We start from the raw sequence: 20,737 nt of genomic DNA on the forward strand, positions 1-20,737 counted from the left end.
AGAGGAGCTAATATTGAAGAAACCTGATGATCCAATGGCTGCTCTGCCCGGGTGTCCGGCGGTACGTTCGACCTCGAATATGTTCATAAAGTTTGTGAATTCGGATATTGATGCTGATGCTGCACAGACAACGGTTCCGTTCATTGATATTCAGTCGGTAGCACCGAGTCCTGCCACTCCTCTAGTTGGCGTCGGAATTTATCACAGAGGATGCCAGAACTCCGGCGGATACGTGGCACCCAAAGTGATGACATACGATGCCAGTCAGCATCTGCTCGAGACTGTAACGGTAGGGTCTGAAGCATAATCCGTGGTCCAAACAATGTTGGTATGTGATCAAAATTTTACAATTTGCAAAGTGTAATGAGGAATTTCGATTGGAACCAATGATGATAACCATGTAATTGAGCAATCTTAAAGCTACTGGCAGGTATTTGGTTTGATATTTGCGCAAGGAGGTGAAAAATGAATACTTTCAGTGAAATACTATTGTCTAGAGTCTCATTGAAATTCCTCGCATTCTTCAAGATTTGCATGTTGAACTCTCAGTCTGCTAAATGAATCTGACATTGTAAACTTGTATTCATCTAATTTTGGATGGTATCACTATTTTTTTGTCATCGCAGGTAGACATGGGTAAAGACTGATCGTCATAGTTGAAGTTTTGACTGAGTAATCTCTAGCCCAGGGGAATACTGCCAAATCTTGTTCAGTGCAAATATGTGACGACTGCCAGCCTAATTTTGCTTAAATAATTTATGAAATTCTTACTTGGGCACCTGTCTTTTTGTTATCGTTACTGGCAACTTTGGATCAAACTGTAAATATTTTTTGCTGTGATTGTAATTAATAATTTTTTAATGATTAGTATCTCCAGAGACTCTTTGTTAATTTAAGCTAAGTTTCCATTTAATTGTGTGTATATTTTATTTGTAAAAAAAAGTGCTGATTGTAATTCTGTCAGTCGAGCGAAGACTGTGTGCTTCGCTTGTAATTCTATAAGATGACTTTGGATCTCTACTGAATTTCATGTACTTCGAACAATAATCAAAAGGTCTTGCAAACAAGGAAACAGAAAATTTGATGAAGAATTGCAGAAGGAATGAATATGCAGAGGGCATTTCAAAAACAACATGTAGCCAAAGAAATCGTTTCGATAGGTTTTTGTCTTTTCTGAATTCTTTTTGTAGACAGATTCTTTTTGCTTTATGACGTCCAGCAGCCCTTCCAAAGTGTAAAGGCCCCTGAAACGCAACATAGAATATTGAAGCTCATGCTTAGTTAAATGTATTCTTCTTCCTCGCCTGGAATAGTTCTAAGTTCAAGGACTTCTGTTGTTTCATCATTTAACCATTCTCAAATCTTTTGAAGTTGGCTTATTGTTCATTAATCACACTAAAGTCTTCCTTGATTTTGTCTTTTTCTATCCTGTTGAAAAACGAATAGTACATGATCAGTAATTAAAGCCTTTTTTGTGAAAACAATGTATGTGCATTTGTGCAATGAACGTATTGGAACATCTCCCATTTGTTCGGGTGAGACTTCCAGTATTCGTCCCATTGCATATTTTTCTTTATCATTCGATGAGATTTTTAAAGAGCCCAATATTTTCTTGATTTTGTAGACAGATTGTTGATTAAAAACTCAAAAAATTTCCCAGAAATTGTTATGTTTGAAAGAGCGAAGAATCGTCAAGTTTTGTTTGGAGCATACCTAACTTGCAGGTGAAAAAAGAGAAAATATTTTGTACATCAAGCAGCCGCTAAACTCAAGTCATCTAGTCTTGATCGAATCGTCCAAAATCCTTATGCTTCATTAAACTCATGGATCGTTAGAAAAGCTACGCATTTAAGAATCAATTGTTAACATCCTGTACGAGTTTTGCTTTCTCAGTTTTGCAACATGTACTAGTTGCTAGTTTAGAAAGAAACCTGAATAACCAAATGTAAATTAAAGGAAAGGAATAATTTAAAAGTGGCCTCGGTGCATTTACATTCTAATGCTCACAAGTTATTTTATTTTCAAATGAGTCACTTATCATCAAAATTAAGACATTTTAAGTGTTAGACCAAGTTTCATGCGGTTAAAATTGAAAAGCTCATGTATGGAAGATCCAAAGCGTCAAAGATTCATGGGTGGTAAAAGACATGCAATAAATTTAGCTTTTCTTTCAGTAAAAATCCTGAGTGATCCTGATACTATACACACAAAGTTAGGGGTTCTTTTTTTTGTCTTTCTCTGTTTTGTACTTGGTCTGTAAATGTGTATTGATTAAGCTATCATCCAGTCTGTGTTTTTTCTCTCATCAATTTGTTCGGCTACTTTGTACATTTACTCATCTATTCATATAAATTCCAGGTCTTTCCTTAAACTTACAGACACCTACTGATCCGAGTCCTCTCATATCATACGAGCTTAGGTCCGATTGTGGTTAAACTGGTTTCCTACGAATCATATCAGGTAGGTCAAAATTTTGAGCAATCTCTGACTTTTACTCCCAAGCTAAGTTGATAATCCCTGCACAAGGGTTCAAAAAATTATGCACACTAAAATAGGTAACAAAATTGAAAGAAATCAAAACAGAAATTAACATTGGAAAATCTAGCATTTAACACTGAATTTAGTATTGACTTCCATTGTTTAATGTTTTCTGTAGACAAAGGCTGCTTTTAATTTTTATCACCTCGTAATTTTTTTCACCATATATACGTGATTCTTTTAGACTTGTGCTCGAGGGATTTAATCTTTTTTAGACGCACCACTAAAATTCTAACTACATTTTTTTTTATCAAATTGATGCAATGTATCATATTATGTTTAACCACAATTGGACCCCAAGATGATCGCCTTAATTTTTGAAGAGAGAATGAGCCGAAACACAAGCATATCATCTATTAAGAATAACCATGGTTTGAGATACAACGTCATAATAGGTTATGGATTAGTGTGCCAGTGTAAGATAGCAAGTGTGTGATAGCACTGAAATACCTTTATAGTCGAAGGTTTTATTTTTCTTTTGATGTGATGTTTTAAACCATGAACTTTTCAGAACTGAAAAGTCAGTTTTTCTTTTTTTTATATTTATTTAGTGTTTTTCATAATTTATATTCTATTGTCTCACTTCAATAATTATTACCTTTCTATTATTTGTTAAATACTCATTCAGCCATCTCATAGACAATTTTTTAACACAATCAAAATGATCCTCATATATTCATATTCATCACCTGTTTTGTGTTGTTTTATCCCACGTCGGTTTTAAAAGTACAGTGAAATGAGACTGTTGATTTCTAGAAGATCCTCGTAAACACCATAAATTTGATATTGATTCAGCAAAAGTAATCCAGTGAATCCTCTTTCAATAAGAAATCATGCTCAGTTTTTTCCCAAACTGATATGCTCCCATGTCAGAGGGATTTTTTTACAACCACTTTTCCGAAATACTGGTCGTCAAGGTTGTTTGTCCTTTGGCAGCTGTATTTACAATACATAATAGACCGATAGGAAACCCTTTTTAAGGAGAAATTTTTGAGTATATTAACCGTAGGAATGGGAAGAATCCTCTAAATTTTTAGAGTTCCTATTCCAAGAGGATCGTCAGATTTGTAATTTATTTGCCAAATCATTCAAAGGGCTGTCCATGGAAATATTTTAAAATGAAAGAGCCTTGTCAAGAAAACACCTCCCAAAATGAATATTGTGGATTTGGACCAAATGTAGCTCAAGGCAAAGTACATGATAGTACAACAGTCAGTGAAAAATTTTGGCCAAATTAAATGAAGGACTTTTGAGAAACAAGAAGAAGGGTATTGGGCATTCAGAAGGTGAAAATTGGTCCAAAATCGAGATGAGCCATTTATGAAATAAAATTTTACGTCCCAAGCTTTTCTGTGCATTCTTACAAAACAAAAAATTATAACTACCCAAGAGTAGGGCTGTTCAATCGGTTGTCGGTAAGCCACCGAAACAGTTCCGTTAAGAAAAAGTTACGATAAGAGCGCTCTTACCGATAGCGATCAGAGTTTTCGGAGCTGGCGAAAATAAGCTGTTGCCAATTGTACATCTATTTTACGCGCCACCGCGCCAGGCAATCTGATAAACCGACACACGGGGCAACAATGTATTGAGTGCGAGCTCTCAAAACTCCGATAAGGCTGGCTGTTGTCGATATCATGGCCACTGTCGGTACTGCCGCCAGTTTCAATAAGAGACGATGTCGATAGTGTTCCGGCAAGAATTCGTTTGAACACCCCTACCTAAGGGATCAAAGTTTTTAGAAAAATTATGTGCAGAGACATGGAAAGGTATCCCAGGAATGCTTTTTGAACTACATATGAGTGATTATCACCAGCAAGATAATGTTATACAGATATTACTTCTCCTTGAAAATTTCCTGGAAATAAGACAGTTCCGTCTTTGATCCCTAAGCCCCCCCTCTTGAATTCATTTAAATTTTGTCCAGCTTGTATTTAAGTTAAAAGCCATCAAAGGAAATAATTTTATTCCTCGTCAAACATGAACTTTCACCAAATAATTTATATTACCTACCTAAGTCAGTTACCTTATAGGCTTAGAAGAAAGACTGATGAAACTTTAAGAGTAACAATTTTCATGGAAATGGAATCAGGAAATCAGGGCAATATTGATCACAATCATGTTTGGAAAGATGAGAACGTTACAGGAGTTTAAATCACTACACAGGTTGTCTAGTATGAAAAATTTAAACATTTAGGAAAATGTCTTAAATTTTTAAATTTTACATACATGTTTGGAAATATGCAGATCGTATATCCCACTCATTTTCCCTATACCCATTCAATTACATTTTTCTATCCATTCAAAGAGCCTTCCAAAAGATGATGGGTCTTTGGGGGGGGGGGGGGGGGGGGGAGGGGTTCATTGACATGTGGCGTAAATGAAAATTGGAGCACTTCATTGCATCTCTGAATTTAAATACTGTACAAAATTATTTTTCTCAACAACCTATCTATCTTTGATAGGTAAGTGCCAAAATAATATGTGATTCCATCTTTTTTCCCAAATTTAGTAGAGTTTTTTTCGCAAGCTTGTTAAGGATTTCGATTTTCTGCAAAAATCGTAACAAAAAATGTTGACACTTTCAAAACTTTAAAAAATTCTCGTGATTGAGTAGCTCCCCCCGCCCCCCTTTAATTCTTAATACTACTTGAAAAAAGACAAAACTCTCTTTCCAATTGAAACGAACATATTATTTCTTAAATCCCTCCCCTTTCTACTGTTCTGGTGCAGTTTCCAAACTGTTACATGTGCAATTTCAGAAAATTTGATTATTTGACAAACAGTTTTGGTGTTCCATATTGGAAAGAGAATTGACTTTCAAGACTTACAGCTATACCTCTCACTTTGATCACCGAAATAATGTGACAAGTACCTATGTTAATCATAACTTGAGGTGATTCGATGGACGCCATATTTTGTGTCAGAGAGGCACGTGATATATCGGATCAATTGGTTCCATTTTTTCAGCTACTCGTCATTTTTCTCCAATTTTGAGATCGCAATTCTGTTGTCAGGAGACTAAAGCACTCTTTTGCCTATTTTAATGAAGAAATTCAACGCAATAAAGGCGTGGTTTTTTCAGAGAAAAAACATCCCATTCGATACTGATATTGAAACTGCATTCGAATGCGATGTTTTCTCTCTGAAAAAACCACGCCTTTATTGCGTTGAATTTCTTTGTTAAAATTGGTAAGTGAGTGCTTTAGTCTCCTGACAACAGAATTGCGATCTCAAAATTGGAGAAAATTGATAAGTAGCTGAAAAAATGGAACCAATTGATGCGATATATCGCATGCCGTTCTGACACAAAATATGGCGTCCATCGAATCACCTTAACAAGGACTTACCTTAAGCAATAAGTCTGAAGAACGAAGTTGAGCCTAGATTTTGAACTCATGTATTCTGTATTTCTCTCTCATTGTAACTCGAGCCCTTTTTGAGAGTGAAGAGTCAAACTTTTGTCTATCACTTGTTAACTATCCTGTAATTTCACAAGAAGAAATTTCCCCCCTAATTTCATCCAAGTTTATGATTTGAAATTGTTTGTTTACTCTCCTGAGAAATCAGAAAAATGGTCTCTTAAAGGCTGTTCAAAGCAATTCAAATTTTTCTCTCAATTTTCCACCTTTTAATCATCATTTTATTCATGTAAATCTGCGACTTGGCATTGTTTTCAAAGTATCTTACTCATGTTGTTAATAATATCCCCAGCTTAGTTATGAACATCAGTACAACCAGTGTTTTGGCTACTGCAGAATTCTCAGACACAGTTTTAAAAACTCATAGAGCTTTCGTTACCTGCAAGCGATTGTTTATGCTTTAAATTCTTATTTTTGTACCCGTTTCCTCCATGAAATACATTTTGTTTTGGTTCAGATCATTCAATTTTTTTTCTCTTCCCATATCACATTCGAGAGGGAAGCCAGAAACATCATCCAAGTGGATGCATTTACACAAAACGAGTTTATCTTTCAGGAGAAATTCTTAGAAGAAAATATCTGTCACAGGGATGGATGGGACCGCAGAATCAGAAATAAAATGATCTGGGTTAAATTTGGTGCTCAAGCTTAGCCGTACCTAAGAAGATGACTAAATGATAAAAAGATGTGACTTTTTCTGCAGCAGTTAGCAGGTTTTATCTTAAGTTTTAATGATCAATGCTGATAGAGTTGCTCCGGGATGTTTTGATCAATTCCTTTTTTTCAGCCTCTCCCTTGCACTTTGGTCACAATTTTTGTACACATAAATTACGTATATAACCAGTCCTGACCTATGAACACCTGCTGTACTTGTCCTTTTTTTTCACTCCCAATGCAGATACCTACGTATATGTTCTTTGCATCAAAGAAGCATCCAACTCAAATCTGTCTCAGAGGTACAAAGATAGTAATTAACTCTCCTCAAATCTTGGTTCTCATGCCATGAAACTTTGTACTGATAACTGCTGGCTCTAATTTCTTCGGAATGCTGGCAAATGCTGGAGGTTGCCAAGAGTCTATCCATTATTTAAAGTGATGAGATCTAGACCAGTCGAATCAGCTGAAATTTAAAAATTAATACGTCAATTAGGTGGTCACGAGCTAATCCAAATGATTTCAACTTCCCATCAAATTGGCGCCGCCAATCGGAAAGTTGAATGGAAAGTAGGTGAATCGAATTTTTTTGCGTTCAACTTTCCATTCAACTTTTCGTTCAATTATGTTGGACGAAAAGTTTGATAGTGTGAATTCGGCTTAGTTATGGAAGAAATGGTGAGTGCATGACAAATTAAGATAAAACATTTCAACCAGCAATTCCCATGGAGAAGAGGCAAAATAAAGAAAGAAGAAAAAAACTCCATAAATTAGAAATAAAGGAAAAGTTTATTGTAATCAAGGCGCTCAGAATAGAAAATTACAAAAATTCTCATAGAAAGTAAGAACATACAACAATAGCACAATAGATCAGTATACAACTGATCACAATTCGTCGCTCCTCTGCCGTAAGGGCATACCTTATTTCCCATGTGTACCCTGTTCTCCGTAAAACTCAATGTGTATTCTGGGGCTCATGTGAAAGTAGAGATACGTTCTTACACCAGAGGAGCGATGAATTAAGGCTATCTGAGGCACTAACATGCAACTCAGGAGTTAAGGAAAACATTTTGATGAGTTTATGTTGTTGGTTTCCATTGAAAAGAAAAAAAAAAAAAAAATCGAACGCACTTTCAAAATTAGGTAAAAAAAAAAAATTGTGATCAATTATATATCAAAAGGAGAAAGTCAAAAAATTTAAAGACTTCTTGCATGTGAAAAATTTGAAAGAAATGTAACATTTTACAACCAAAGCTATTTTTACATTTCTTTTGACTTGAGATGATACACAGGTGTAACTCCAACACTCCTCAAAAGTGAACTTGCTAACTAGTACTTGCTGTATAGATCAAATTAATAATGGAAGGTGAATTTTTTTAAACTGTACGGTAATTTTAAAACAAACAATTTATTAGAGCACTAGTTAATATACTGACTCAACCCCTGAGAAACGAAAGTAGTTATGTTTTTTCATTTTTCAGAGAAGCAGTACTTTCCACGAAAAAACAAAATTTGAAAAATCAAAGTGGGTTGCGCAAAATAGAAAAAAATGAAATGCCATTGATAAAATTTTAAGGTGACTTAATTACTCATAATTGAGAGAGGGAAAAAAGAAAGAATAAAAAGAGAAAAAAAACTAAAGTTGCAGTACTTAAAATACCTAGCTCTTAGCTGGTGGTGAGATTACTTTCCTGAGACTTCAATCTAGATACATATTTATTTGATTTCCTCTCTTAAATTAAATATATTACAAATATATATTAGCCAATTACTTGACTTTTTACTTATATTTTACCGTGGAATAAAATTAAAATACTTAAAGAGTAACTTGGGGGAAAATGCAACTGACCATTCTTCTTATGATGTGATGATAACAAATTTGATATAAAAGATCGAGAACTATGAAAATAAATGAATGGTTTTTTAGAAAAACAAACGAACGAACATAAAAAACGAATAATGAGTCAAAAAGATAGGGAGGAAAAACATCCTATAACATTAATGAGAACAATTCATAAAAAAATAAAGATGATTAAAAGTCAAAACAAAATATATGATGACACAGAGCGACACATTATAATGCACCAATCACTTAACTTACATTCTCTGATTTTGATTTTAAGGAGCCCTTCCTAAACCAATGAAAATTGCATAGGACTTCTTAGGAAATTAAAAATTAAAAATTAAAAGATGCTTTCTCAAGTATCATTTCTACTCTTGGAGTTATTTGAATCTGTGAGAACGAAAACACACCAACTCAGAAAAATGAAAATAATTATGACACACACAAAACTGCACAGTAGGTGAAGAAGTTAGTTTCAGAAAAAGATTTTTGCTGCCAAAAGACAAGTAGTTATGGCCGCTTTAAAGGTCCAAGTTGGAACGGACGCGCTAACTTCAATGACCTTTATGTACATTAACTGTCTTTAATGGAAATTGAGTATTTTTGAGTTATCGAGTTGGTGTGTTTTCGTTCTCACTGATTCATTTATGGGTTGTCCCAATTGCTGTGCAAAGCATGAATAGTCAGAGTCCAAAGCAAAAAAAATTGACATCACTCGTAAATGTGATTTCAAATTTCAGAGATTTTTTTTTTTTCAGACTAAACATGGTTAAAAATATGCCGGAATATTTAATGAATTTTCCTCAAGGGAAAATCAGAGAAACGTGAATGGTCTTACGATAGGTGTGGAGAAGGAGAATGAAATCTCAACTGGAATTTCAAAGAATTACAATAAATGTTATACTCTTATTCCACAAGGTGCCTGGTTTTAAGAGTTGACTCAACTTAAAGAGCACAGTATACTAGTTGTAGTTGAAATCATTTGACAGCAGCTAATATTTTAAGTAACAATAACACCACATAAAAAAAGTCAACTTCAAAACTTTACAAATTTTTGTCTGATGAAACAAGACATTAACTGATACTGGGTACTTAAAAAAATATATATGACTTAAAAAGAGATAAAAATGTTAAAAAAAGAAAGAAAAGAAGGAAAAGTTAAAGGCAAAGGTAAGAGAATTGTATTTAAAAAAATCAGGATTTTATGGACATATTTTGAGAAAATTGTAATTGAGTATCATTTGCTCAAGGGAGATAGGTATTCAAAGGTTCATGAGTGAAAGGTAGACGGATAATTATATTTGATTTTTGATGCTTTACGTGTCTGTTTTGTTATGTACACTGGTATTGTCCTTTTCAATCATTCTATAATGTTCTTTGTTCTTATTAGATCAATGAACTAATCAACAGGTTGCAAGCCTCAATTCTATTGAGCCCAGGTGTTAGGTTGATTTAATTTCCACAAGGGTTGATTCAATTGGAAGAGCACGACGTATTAGCAGCAGTTAAGTTATGTGAAGCTAATATTTTAAATACAAAAACACCACATAGAAAAAGTCAAATTCAAAACTTTACAAATTATCGTCTGATGAAACAGACATTGACTTAGAACTAACACAATGCTTGATTAAAATATAAAAGACTTAACTAGCACAATACTTGATTCAAATATAAAATACTTAAAAAGAGATAAAAATTTGAAGGCAAAAGTAAGAAAAATTGTCAGAAAAATTAAGATAAGATCACTAAAGAGACAAAACTTTTGTCTCTGATCATGATTTACTCAAGAAAATTTTTGCTCATAGGTCCATGAGTGAAAGGTCAACAAATGATAGCAGAATTTAATTTTTGGTCGGGTACGGATCTGTTATGTCATGGTATGGAAATGCAGGCATCAAATCTTTTGCGATGTACAATGTATATTCTGTGTATATTGTATCAGTGAATCGAAAACAGGGAAGATTATAGGGTTGAGAACCTGTTGAACTATTGTATTGAGCCCTAGGCGTTGCTTTGAGCTGATTCTCGTTTTGAATCCAAGTTCCAGTTTGTGTCAATAGCTCGACCCAACTTGAGATTTCACGAACTCCAACAGGCTAACTTAACTGAGAACGCTTCGGTTCATATTCCGGATTGAGGACTGATTCCAGCGCTGAGCCCGAGTACTCTTTTAGTCTACCTCGTGTTTCAATCCACTGTTTCAAAATCTTATGACTTTCCTTTAGGGATTTTCTGGGGGATATGATAAGGTTTGAAAAAATTCGACACAATTTATCCCACTTGGTTAAGAGCAATGATTGGCATTTTTGCGATAAAAATTTATCTAGGTTAGCTTGACATAATATGTCCAACAATTTTTTAGTCATAACACCAGAATAGTCTAAATAACTTTCCTCAACTAAGATTCCAAACAGTTTTTCAGAGCAGTCCTCGGAAATATATGAGCAAGTAAAATACAATGGATAAATGCGCCCGAGGCGCTTTGCTATGCGGTGTACTTCTTTTGTTGAAATGTACTGACATTCACCTGAAAATAATTTAACGACTGTCAATAATTTACACACTTCTTTAGACGCAGATTTACCCAGCGGTAACTGTGTAGGGCCATTTATATCTTTTATATGTATCAAAAGATTATGATCAAGCTCATTATAACAGCTTGATTTAATCCGTGAGGCTTCTCGACCAGATAGTAAAACAACAATGCTTTTACCATTGAAATTATGAATTAGTATGACGTCAACTAGACGCAAGTAATTGTCCAGAGCTTGATTCTGTGAGCATTCAACACTTAAAATATAATTTGTTGTCATGAAAATATTCTCATGCCAAGTGATGTTCTCCAGAAGCTCAGGCACCTCAATGAAATCTGTAATCTCTTGAAGGGGCATGATTATGTCTTTTTGTTCCGCAATTGTTATGAAATCGTCTTGTAAAATTAACCGAGCATCCCACGGGATCTCAGAACGTACTTTTTGCTTTCCTATTTTAATTACGACTTCTTGTTCTTGAATAATTTCTTCTTCAGCTTCTATTTCATTCTCATCATTGGTATCAAGTGAATGATGTACATAGCCTGACCGAAGGTAAGGCTGTAGCTCTTTCATTACATTATTCAGAAGACATTCGAAATTATCTTTGTGTTCCAAAAATTTCTCATAAGATATACTTTCTGCTGGCCATTGTATCCTTTCAAAATCTTTCCAAAATGTCTTTAAACGGGCACTAACAACTTTGCTCAGCCGCTCATTCAAATCTTCATACTGTGAAGATAATCCGTAAAAATCTTCAAGCTCAAACAGTTCTATCTCCTGAAAATGTTGTTTCAAGGAATCCACGTGTTGGGACAAAACTTTCCACCAATTCTCCGCATTTTTTAGAAATTGAAAATTAATTTTTCTGACTGCTACAGAGAACAAATCTGAGTGTATGTGATCAAGAGTGTTTTGAGTTACCCACTTTATAACCTCAAGACTATCGATTTCGTCTGCACTGGATAAATTATTATCTCGAGTAATGGCAATCGTTACAGCGAGCGTGCCCCAAAGCGATACGGATTGCTTCTGTGCTAACTGTCTTAACCGCATAGCTGCCTGCATTAAACTATCTTTCGACATTCCTATGCCAATTGTTAAAATGGCATGAGAGTTCAGAGGAAGCTTAATATCGGTCCCACGGGTATGGATATCGTCCAGATAAGCAAATAAATGTTTCTTATCAAGGTAACAATCCTGGAAGGCAACTGTCTTCTCATCCCTCTGCAAGACGGTTAATCTATTGCTTTTATCACTAAAGTATAGGATTCCTTGCAAATGGGATGGTAAGTTTTTTAGTAAGAACTTAGCAACATTGTAATTACTTAATCCGGTAACTAGCGCTCCAGAGTCGATCAACGCATGACATTGTTGGTGGTTGGATGCATACTCGCATAGCTGTCCTAATAAATTTTCAGTGTCTTTTGCCTCTATTGAGTGATAATTTTTGTTCCGTTCTTGTGTAAGAACAGACAATAATTTGCCATTAGTGCCTTTCTGGGTACTTGAGCACAAAGATTTTATTTCAAAAGGCATGGTTATTTTTCGATCATCTGTTCCTGAAAAACCCAGTGCTGCATTGTATCCTACCAATGAATGGGCATTTGCGCTGATTTTTTTGAGGTATTGCATAGCTTCTTCAAGGAAAACAAATTCATCAAGATAGAAAAATATTGCCATAGAATTTCCTGATAAAAATTTATGAACTTGCTCCAGGCACTGTTTATTTTCCAGATAAACATACTGAAGTGAAGTGAGTAACAAGGGTGGAAACTCATCTGTTTGGGTTTCAATCCAAGCGCGACCAGCGTCTGACCAAGACTGAAGATGTGCATCTGCCACCGGGAGGCTGAATTTACTGCGTAATTTGTTCAGTGTTTCCTGCATCTGGGCTGGATTGAGACCTTCATATAAATAGCTAATAATAGTGAACCCAAGCATTACATCTGGATGACTGAATTCCGATCGCAGTGATGGAGTATCTTTACCGAGGAAAGGGATTGCAATTATCTTGGGTAGATTTAGTCCATATCGGACTCGGTATTTAGCATTGAAAACATGGAATAGAATGCCGTGAGAAAGCCACCCTTTGGCAATTAACAGCTTTTCTTTCAATGAGTCTTTGTCCGCTAAGAAATCAATCACCTTTTTCTCTATGTTCATCTGGAGCTGGCCATTGATATACTCTTTTAATGAGCTATTTTCGCCTTCGACTAAAGGCTTATCAGGGCAGCAATAATATTTTCTGAAGGTTGATAGGTTTTCTTGCAAGAATTTATCAATGAGCAATGGTTTAATTTGATCATTGTAGTAAGTTTTATCAAGGAGTTGTATGAAGGGAACGCCGCCGCGCAAACTGAATTGCAAATTTATTTCTGTGAAACCATCTGCTTTTCCAGCATCAATTACATCTCTTATGTCTGAATCACAGAAAATACTTTTGATAAAAAATTGTGGTATTTTCCAACGGAATTCGCCACCTGCAAACATGTGCTTGTCACCCATGGTGTAATTTAATTCGGTGCCGTGCTTTAAAATTTCATCTGATTCATCTAGTAAATCGATGACTGCTAATTCATTAATCTTATAGAGCAATGAGAGCTTTTCACGGCAGTCTTCAAACGCAATGGTAGAATTGTATAACAGTTCACGATGTGCCGCTTTCAAACAGCTCCACTCTCTGAATTTAGAATCATTGATTATGTCTTTGAATTGAGCGAAATGTTTACGCCCTTGTCCACGAGGAGGTACTTTAAGAATGCTATCATTTGCATTGATGTACCCTGCATTTTGTAGACATGATCTCAGCCGCTGATCTTGCGCTCTTAGAAGCTCTTCCGTTTCGGAATCAGATAATCCATTATATACTTCCATCTTGCCATGCACTCTTTGTCGATAGGTTTTCCAGTTGAAAATATTTGTTGCATGTATTTGCTGCTGATTTTCAAGCACCAACTCTCTAATTTTCAATTGCATACTCAAACGATGTTCGGGGGTGACGAGGAGAATGTGTCTGAAATTTCTACATGTTTCGAGAGATGTTAGTATGGCTTCAAGATGCTTGATTGAAATATCCGTATCACGTGTGAAAGGTAGTGTAGAAACATGTTTGTGAATTAATCCTGAGAAACTTCGGCGCAAAAACTCTTTCATAGTTGTCGATAGTGCAGACAGAACATTTATACGCAATAGTTGTTTACCATCAGCAAGACTGTAACTCAAAAGTGGTACTATAACTGAGGACTTTCCTTCTCCCATATTGAGTTGATACATTGCTTTTTCAGATTGATTTAACATAGCGATGATAAGCTCGCGCTGTTTATCTCTTACAATGATCTCATTTTCAAACTGGAATAACAGCCAATTAGGATGACTGTATGATTCTGGATCTATGTTTTCTTGCAAAAAACTCACCAAACTCTGTAATATGGAAAACTTTTCAGATTTCTCTGTAATTTGTTTGTATTCTTCAATTAAAGCAAGCACTCTAACTATCTTGGATGAATTAATTTCAAGATATGTGTACAGCACTATTTCTTGGGTGATATCAGAGATGCAGCAGTCCGGGTTAAAGCTTGGTAACTTATGTGGCTCAATTAATAATCTTAAAACATCGCACTTGTTAAAATGGCGCAATTGACCACTGTACCAACGCAGAGCGAAATAGTTATTCTGTTCATTACTTGATAGGTGAGTTAACTGACCTTCAATTTTATTCCAAACCTGCTCAGCTCGATTGCGAATATCATCAAAATTTTTTCTTAGCAAGGTTTCCAATTTTATTGCTGACCGAGAATTTTGCCAAGAATAGGTAAACGTCTTTTCATTCAAGTAGGCAGACCAACTGTTCTTCAGCTCCTTGAAAAACTGCTCCTCGTATCCTTTTTCTGAATCTCCCAATTGTGACTCAAGTGGAAAGGTATTGTTTCCCGCTGGTTGTGAACTCTTCCTGAAAAAAGTCATCCAGTTAATGGAAAATTCTTCAGGAGTTACCACTTGTATCGAGCTCACTACTGATTCTGGAAAGGGTGTACGTACTTTCACCCATGGTGAAGCTACCTCAATTGTGTTGTATATAAAAGGGGCAACCGTCTTACCCATTGAAGATCGATATTTGAGTCTATCGCATTGTTGAAAAACAGAAACAAAAAATTGAAATGATGCGTCATTATATGCAGCTTTTAAATATTCCCTTCTGATGAAGTCTCGCTTTCCAGAGTTAATAAAAGACATGTAATTTTCATATTTAAGAGTGCAATTCTCTGGGTTGTCTGGTAGAGAATTAGGCACTCCAGTCTCGTCCAGATGATGCACACTTAAGAGAGCCCAAATTTTTTGAGTTTCTTTTACCTCTGCATCGCTTTGCCAGGAGTATGTGGGAAAAGCCCGATCAAATGACCGTCTATCTAATGTTCTATTGGTTAAGTCAAGAGGTACCCCGTCTTTAAACCAACTTGGGGCTTCGGGAAAAGACGCTCGATGTTCAGCCACCAGAAGAAGTGCGCGGGCTAACATGTTTGCCAACTGTGCAGGAAAATATTGCGACTTGATTTCAGCCCTGATCATCAGATGATGCAGGAGATATTGAAACTTTGATGGGGTAACAGAATATGATGATCTGGCAATTTTATACAAAACAATGAACTGTACAAATCTAAATCGTTCAGTTAGGATCAAATTGAAACCAGCAGTAAAATTTATTTGATTCATATTATATCCGTATTTCTCAAAATGAGATGAACGGTACTGTTCAAAAATACGCATGAAAGCAGTATTAAGTAACTCTTCTTTTGCGAAGAATTTCTTGTAGTGATTATTGTACGAAAATTTACAGGCCTTGGAGGACTCTGATGCGGAACAATGCTTCATAGCAGCTTCCTTTTCTTCGTGCGTAAGTTTTATGCGTGTAAAAATGTTTGATTCATTCTTTAAATAACTCTGAAGAATGTGTGGGGCTTGACCTGCACAGTATTTCAGGAGTGCTTCACTCCTTATCTTATTTTGCTGAGTAATCTCATCCATGAATAGGAACGCACGTTGTAGGCTTTCACTCAATAATGATACAACTTTTAAGTAGATTGCTGCTAAGTGGCTGTGATGACATCGCATTCCTGAGACTTTGAGCAGTTCCTCAATGACATTTAACTCTATCTCATTATAAGGTTCATCCTTCCAGCACAGTTCCAAGTTTTCTCGGGCTAAATGGTATGCATTACAGTGGGAAAACATATCTTCATCAAATGATGCTGAACGAAAATAGAGCAAAGCTAAGTAAAAGTAATCCTGGATATTATGGCCTCTCAATAACCCAATCTTCAGATCATAATCGTAAACGTAGTAAGTAGGAGATTGAATTTCTTGGCAATTGACACTCATTGTTTTTAGATAAAAGGCTCCAACTGATGCTACTTTTCGATTGGGAATTACAACTTTCACTCGCTTTTCCACCGTATCTTTCTTTTCTAAGACTATGTAACTTGAAAAACCGTCTAGGGTATGAATGTGCTGATGTTCAGAGAGAACATAGCCATGCACTTGCTGGGAGAAAAATTGGCCTTTCTTGAGAACAAAATTTAAACCTAGACGAGGAAAATTCAAGGATTTTATAAGAATTCCAGAGTTATTAGATTTTGGTGCACCAATAAGCTCTATCCAGGTAGGTAACTCTATTTTTTCCAGCCATGTCTTGAAAGATGAATCTTCAATCTCTTTCCAGGGTGCAACAAAGCCTTTGTGTTGTGAGGACCACAAGCAATCTTTATTCAAATCCCACTCGAACACAATCTGTCTCTGTGCATCCTTAATGAGAACTCTCTCTTTATTATGTAACAGCCAGTGCTGCAATTTTTCTTGGTTGTGGAACTTTATAAAATGGGGATAATCACTACACTGACCTAAGAGTTCTTGTATAGGAAGGTAAAGCTCAAAGTCAGAGCCAACTCGTTCCTCCATTAACAAAGCACTGCCAATCAAAGTAAATCTCAATTGAAGTTCCCGGTCGATTGATATGAAACATGGAACTTGCTGAGTATTTATGTCTCTAGATGAGGGTATTACAGGGAAATTAACGTCACCTAAACAGTCTGTAAAGATTTCATGTCCGGTGATTGTTTTCGGCAATCCCACTATTGGCTGGTTTTCAAAGTAAATGCATCCCAGCATGGGTTTCACAGTGTAATTGTTGCAAGTAAATAGTAAACCAGACGGGTTTCTCACCCAGGTACGTGTTTGATCCCACTCTGGAACAACGCTCAACATTAGACCGTTGAGTATGGCTGGGTTCTTCTGCAATTGACATTCAACTGTGGTACACCAGTTATAACTAGCAACACGTACTCTCAATAACCAACAATTATTTAATTTTGCCTCCTTTACTTTAAAATTCTCGATAGCCACAAGGGCTTTTAATATTGTTAGCAAGTCAGTTTCTAGCAATTGCTGCCCTAACACTTGAGCTGCGATGAGCAAATATGCATTCAGGTGGAGCAATATATCATTACTAACATAGTCTGGAGGCTTGGCTAAAATCTCTTTCAGCATGTGGTAGATACTCATCATGCCCTCAATGAAGGAATCTTTATAAACTGCTGGGTAAAAGGTTGACAGCCCAAGAGTTACTAGTAGTAAGTCACCAATAGCACTATGTTGGGTCAAGCAATGTTGCATTGCACAAACTTTCTCAATGCACAATAAACCAAATGCATGAATTAATTCCGCGTTATGATGGGCAGTCCAGCCCAATATACTGCAAATTTTGTCCTCATTTTCCATGACTAGGCTGACTTCAAAAAGTGTTTGCATAATTAAAACACTTTCTTTCTCCTGACTACAGTCAAGCTGTTTTTCTTTCAGTGCAATATACAAACGTTCAAGTTTTAGCCAAGGTTCACTTTGCAAAAATCCCAGCTCCATGTAACGGTTGCTACCCATAGTTTCTGGTTTTTGATCTTGGCTCGCGATGATTTCGTTTTCGAGGAAGTGAATGTCAGCGGTCTCTCTTTCTGTGCGGGCAATAAATCTTTGATAGAGAGGGTCAGACTTTAACAAAAAGCTAGTTAATACATTTTGAGAGGGCTTACTGTCAGCAGTACTCTTGTTAATTTGAAAATGTACTTCTGTGACGTTCTTTTTATGAGAAACTGACCAATCAGCTCTAAGGATATATGAGAGCTGGCAGAATGGAAAACCATTGAGGGACACTTTGGCCAAATATGCCATCTTAGATAATGTACAGTATAGTGATGGTAGGTATGCGCTAGTGTAAGTGAGAGTTGACCACTTTTGATTGAGTAATTCAGTTTCACAATGATGAACCTCATCCGTGAATTGTTCGTTTTTACTGGGGTAATTTTGTACCAAAAGACGAGCAAACCCAATGTCAGTACTAGTTTTGTGACCGTCAGGACTAACCTGAAACGAAAATTGAGTGGAAGTAAAGAGTGTTTGTCTCGCCTTAGTTGGCTTGAAAAAAGATTTGACGCTTGATAGGAGATCCATCCAACGAGAATCATCCATCACAAGGTGAGGGATAATCTTATCTAGTGTATTGATACTGAGATTATAATTTTTCAGCAATGGTCCAATAATTGAATCACGCAAGTTTAAGGCAGCGATAGCAGCGTAAATAAAAAACTGAATAGTCACGTTTTTTGCATAAAACTGGGGCTGATAGGTTGTGTCAGATAAAAAATGATTTACCAGCCTACTTTGACAACCATAGTAAATTTCCGCCATATTTTTAAGCGTTTCTGCCAGTTCCGTATCATTCTTTGAAAGTGGTAAATCAGCTGATCGGTCTAGAATATCCGTTTGTGCCAGAGACTCGATGAAGTAATTCTCAATACCGTAGCTGAGTAATGATATTCCGTTGAGGTCAGTGGTATATCTTAATTTAAGAATGAAGTTGTGGTAGAATTTTTTAAGGTAATCGAAAACATCATCGTCGACGCTTGGTTTTACATAGATTGGATAAACTTGCAAATTAGGCCGTGCAACATCACTAGCAGAGGGACTGTGATCGATCAAGTTGGGCGGAGGAAAACGGAGTGATAATACATGAGGTATGCTGATTAGAGATTGGTGGTGATTAGTCTGATCCTGTAAGCTGCAACGATTTTTGATGGCTGCTTTCACCTTTTTTATGAGCTGAAAGGAATGTGCTTTCTGTTCCTCATTTCCGTGATCGAACGCCTGTTGGGCTAAGTCACGGCACATTTCTTGGAGAAGAAACTGGCATTGTTCTGGTTGCTTACTACACCGACTATCATAAGCAGTCAACGTTTTTTCCATTAAAAATAATTTGAAATTTGTAATTAACTGACCATAGACCACCTGAAATGCTGAGTCACCTAAGAGGTTCCGTAACATACAGCGAAATGACTTGTCGATCACTTGCCAGGTGTGAACAGGCGATTCGTTAGAAAGCCAGACAAATCCTTCATCAGGCTGTGATGACTGAAAAGTGGTTTTACCATTAAGATGAGACAGTAAACATTCATACAAGGATACTTCCTTGTAATAATAAGATTTCTCACGAACAGCTTTCAAACCTACAAGCAAGTACAACCAATCTTCAGTTATATTGGCAGGATCAATTTCTGTAATTTCCAAATAGGAATTGCACTTTTCACCTGCTTCATAACTACAGTGTTGATGGTAAGTACTGCCTGGATTTACTTGAGTCCAGTTGATTCGACCCCCCTGTTTGTTCAAAACGCCAAGACAGACATTTTCAGGATGGCTAGGCCCTGTGTGCAGAGCTGAGACTAGACCATTGGGGATTACTGTGACGTTTTTAAAAGTTTCAACCCGTTTCAAGAGCCGCTGCGCCAATCGTCTAACTTGTAAATCATTCCCCTGACCTTCTCTTATTTTGTAGATGCAGTTTAAATCTTCAGACCATAGTGATAACAATTCGAGAATATTACATAAATGATTGTGTGTCGGTGTATCGTACTGCTGTCCCATAGAAGAGTTTGTCAATTCATGGTGCAGATAAGAAGATAGTAAATGAAGCAATACCTTTTCTCGGCGATCCGGCGTATTCTTAGGAGCATTATAGTGGTACAAAAAAGACCCGCCAAAAACGAGCCAGATCGCAGGTAGAAAGCTGTCGAAATTCTCCATACTTGTCATTTAAATTGAGAAAGAGATTTTGCAGTTCCAGTCTTTACAGAGAGTCTCCATCTTCTACAAAAGGAAAAGAGAGCAAAGAAAATTCGTCTACTGATGAATCTTTTTTTTCATATTCGAGTCTTTTTAAGTCAACCTATGCTAACATTCCCTCCATTTCTTTCTTGTCAGGTATTCATTGGCACCCCAAAAACAACGTCAGTAAAAATTTTTGCGGATTTGCCATAAAAGAATCCTTGTTTCTTGGTGAATTTTTAGCACTGATTCCGTTGGTGACTTCTGTTTTCCTTCAGTCACCTGCCAAAAAATCGGGGGAAAATAGGAAGGTCATATTTGAATTTATCAGTCAAAAATATTACGGAAAACATACATAGGCATTGGGTGTGCGGTATGCTTGGGCATCTTCCCTCCAGTTTCTGATGACAGGCCTTCCCCATGAAATGATTCACTCACATCATGAGTGGGGGTAGCCACATCCGGGCAAGACACCTATCCTCCAACAATTGGCAACACAGCACAGCCCGGCCGTGGCACCGACACCACATCTACACGTACTTGGCTTATTTGGGTACTAATCTGACTGTGAGCAGTCAATTTTTATGTGCCTGAAAAGACGG

General features: G+C 36.4%; 2 protein-coding genes across 10 annotated transcripts in view; one reads left to right on the plus strand and one right to left on the minus strand.

Moving 5' to 3' along the window:
- The window catches only part of LOC109040038 (uncharacterized), a 68,289-nt gene extending 61,871 nt beyond the window's left edge, over window positions 1-6,418 (plus strand). For all 7 annotated transcript variants that reach the window (XM_019055802.2, XM_019055804.2, XM_019055803.2 and 4 more), the window contains exon 9: window positions 1-6,418. In XM_019055802.2, coding sequence (XP_018911347.1) covers window positions 1-307 — 307 coding nt within the window. In that variant the 3' untranslated portion in view covers window positions 308-6,418.
- Window positions 4,922-20,737, minus strand: part of LOC109040090 (uncharacterized) — a 26,872-nt gene continuing 11,056 nt past the window's right edge. For all 3 annotated transcript variants that reach the window (XM_019055888.2, XM_019055889.2, XM_019055890.2), the window contains exon 3: window positions 4,922-20,177. In XM_019055888.2, coding sequence (XP_018911433.2) covers window positions 10,551-20,123 — 9,573 coding nt within the window. In that variant the 5' untranslated portion in view covers window positions 20,124-20,177 and the 3' untranslated portion in view covers window positions 4,922-10,550. The remainder of the gene's footprint in view (window positions 20,178-20,737) is intronic.

Source organism: Bemisia tabaci, chromosome 2 (assembly GCF_918797505.1).
Source record: "Bemisia tabaci chromosome 2, PGI_BMITA_v3".
Taxonomy (NCBI): domain Eukaryota; kingdom Metazoa; phylum Arthropoda; class Insecta; order Hemiptera; family Aleyrodidae; genus Bemisia; species Bemisia tabaci.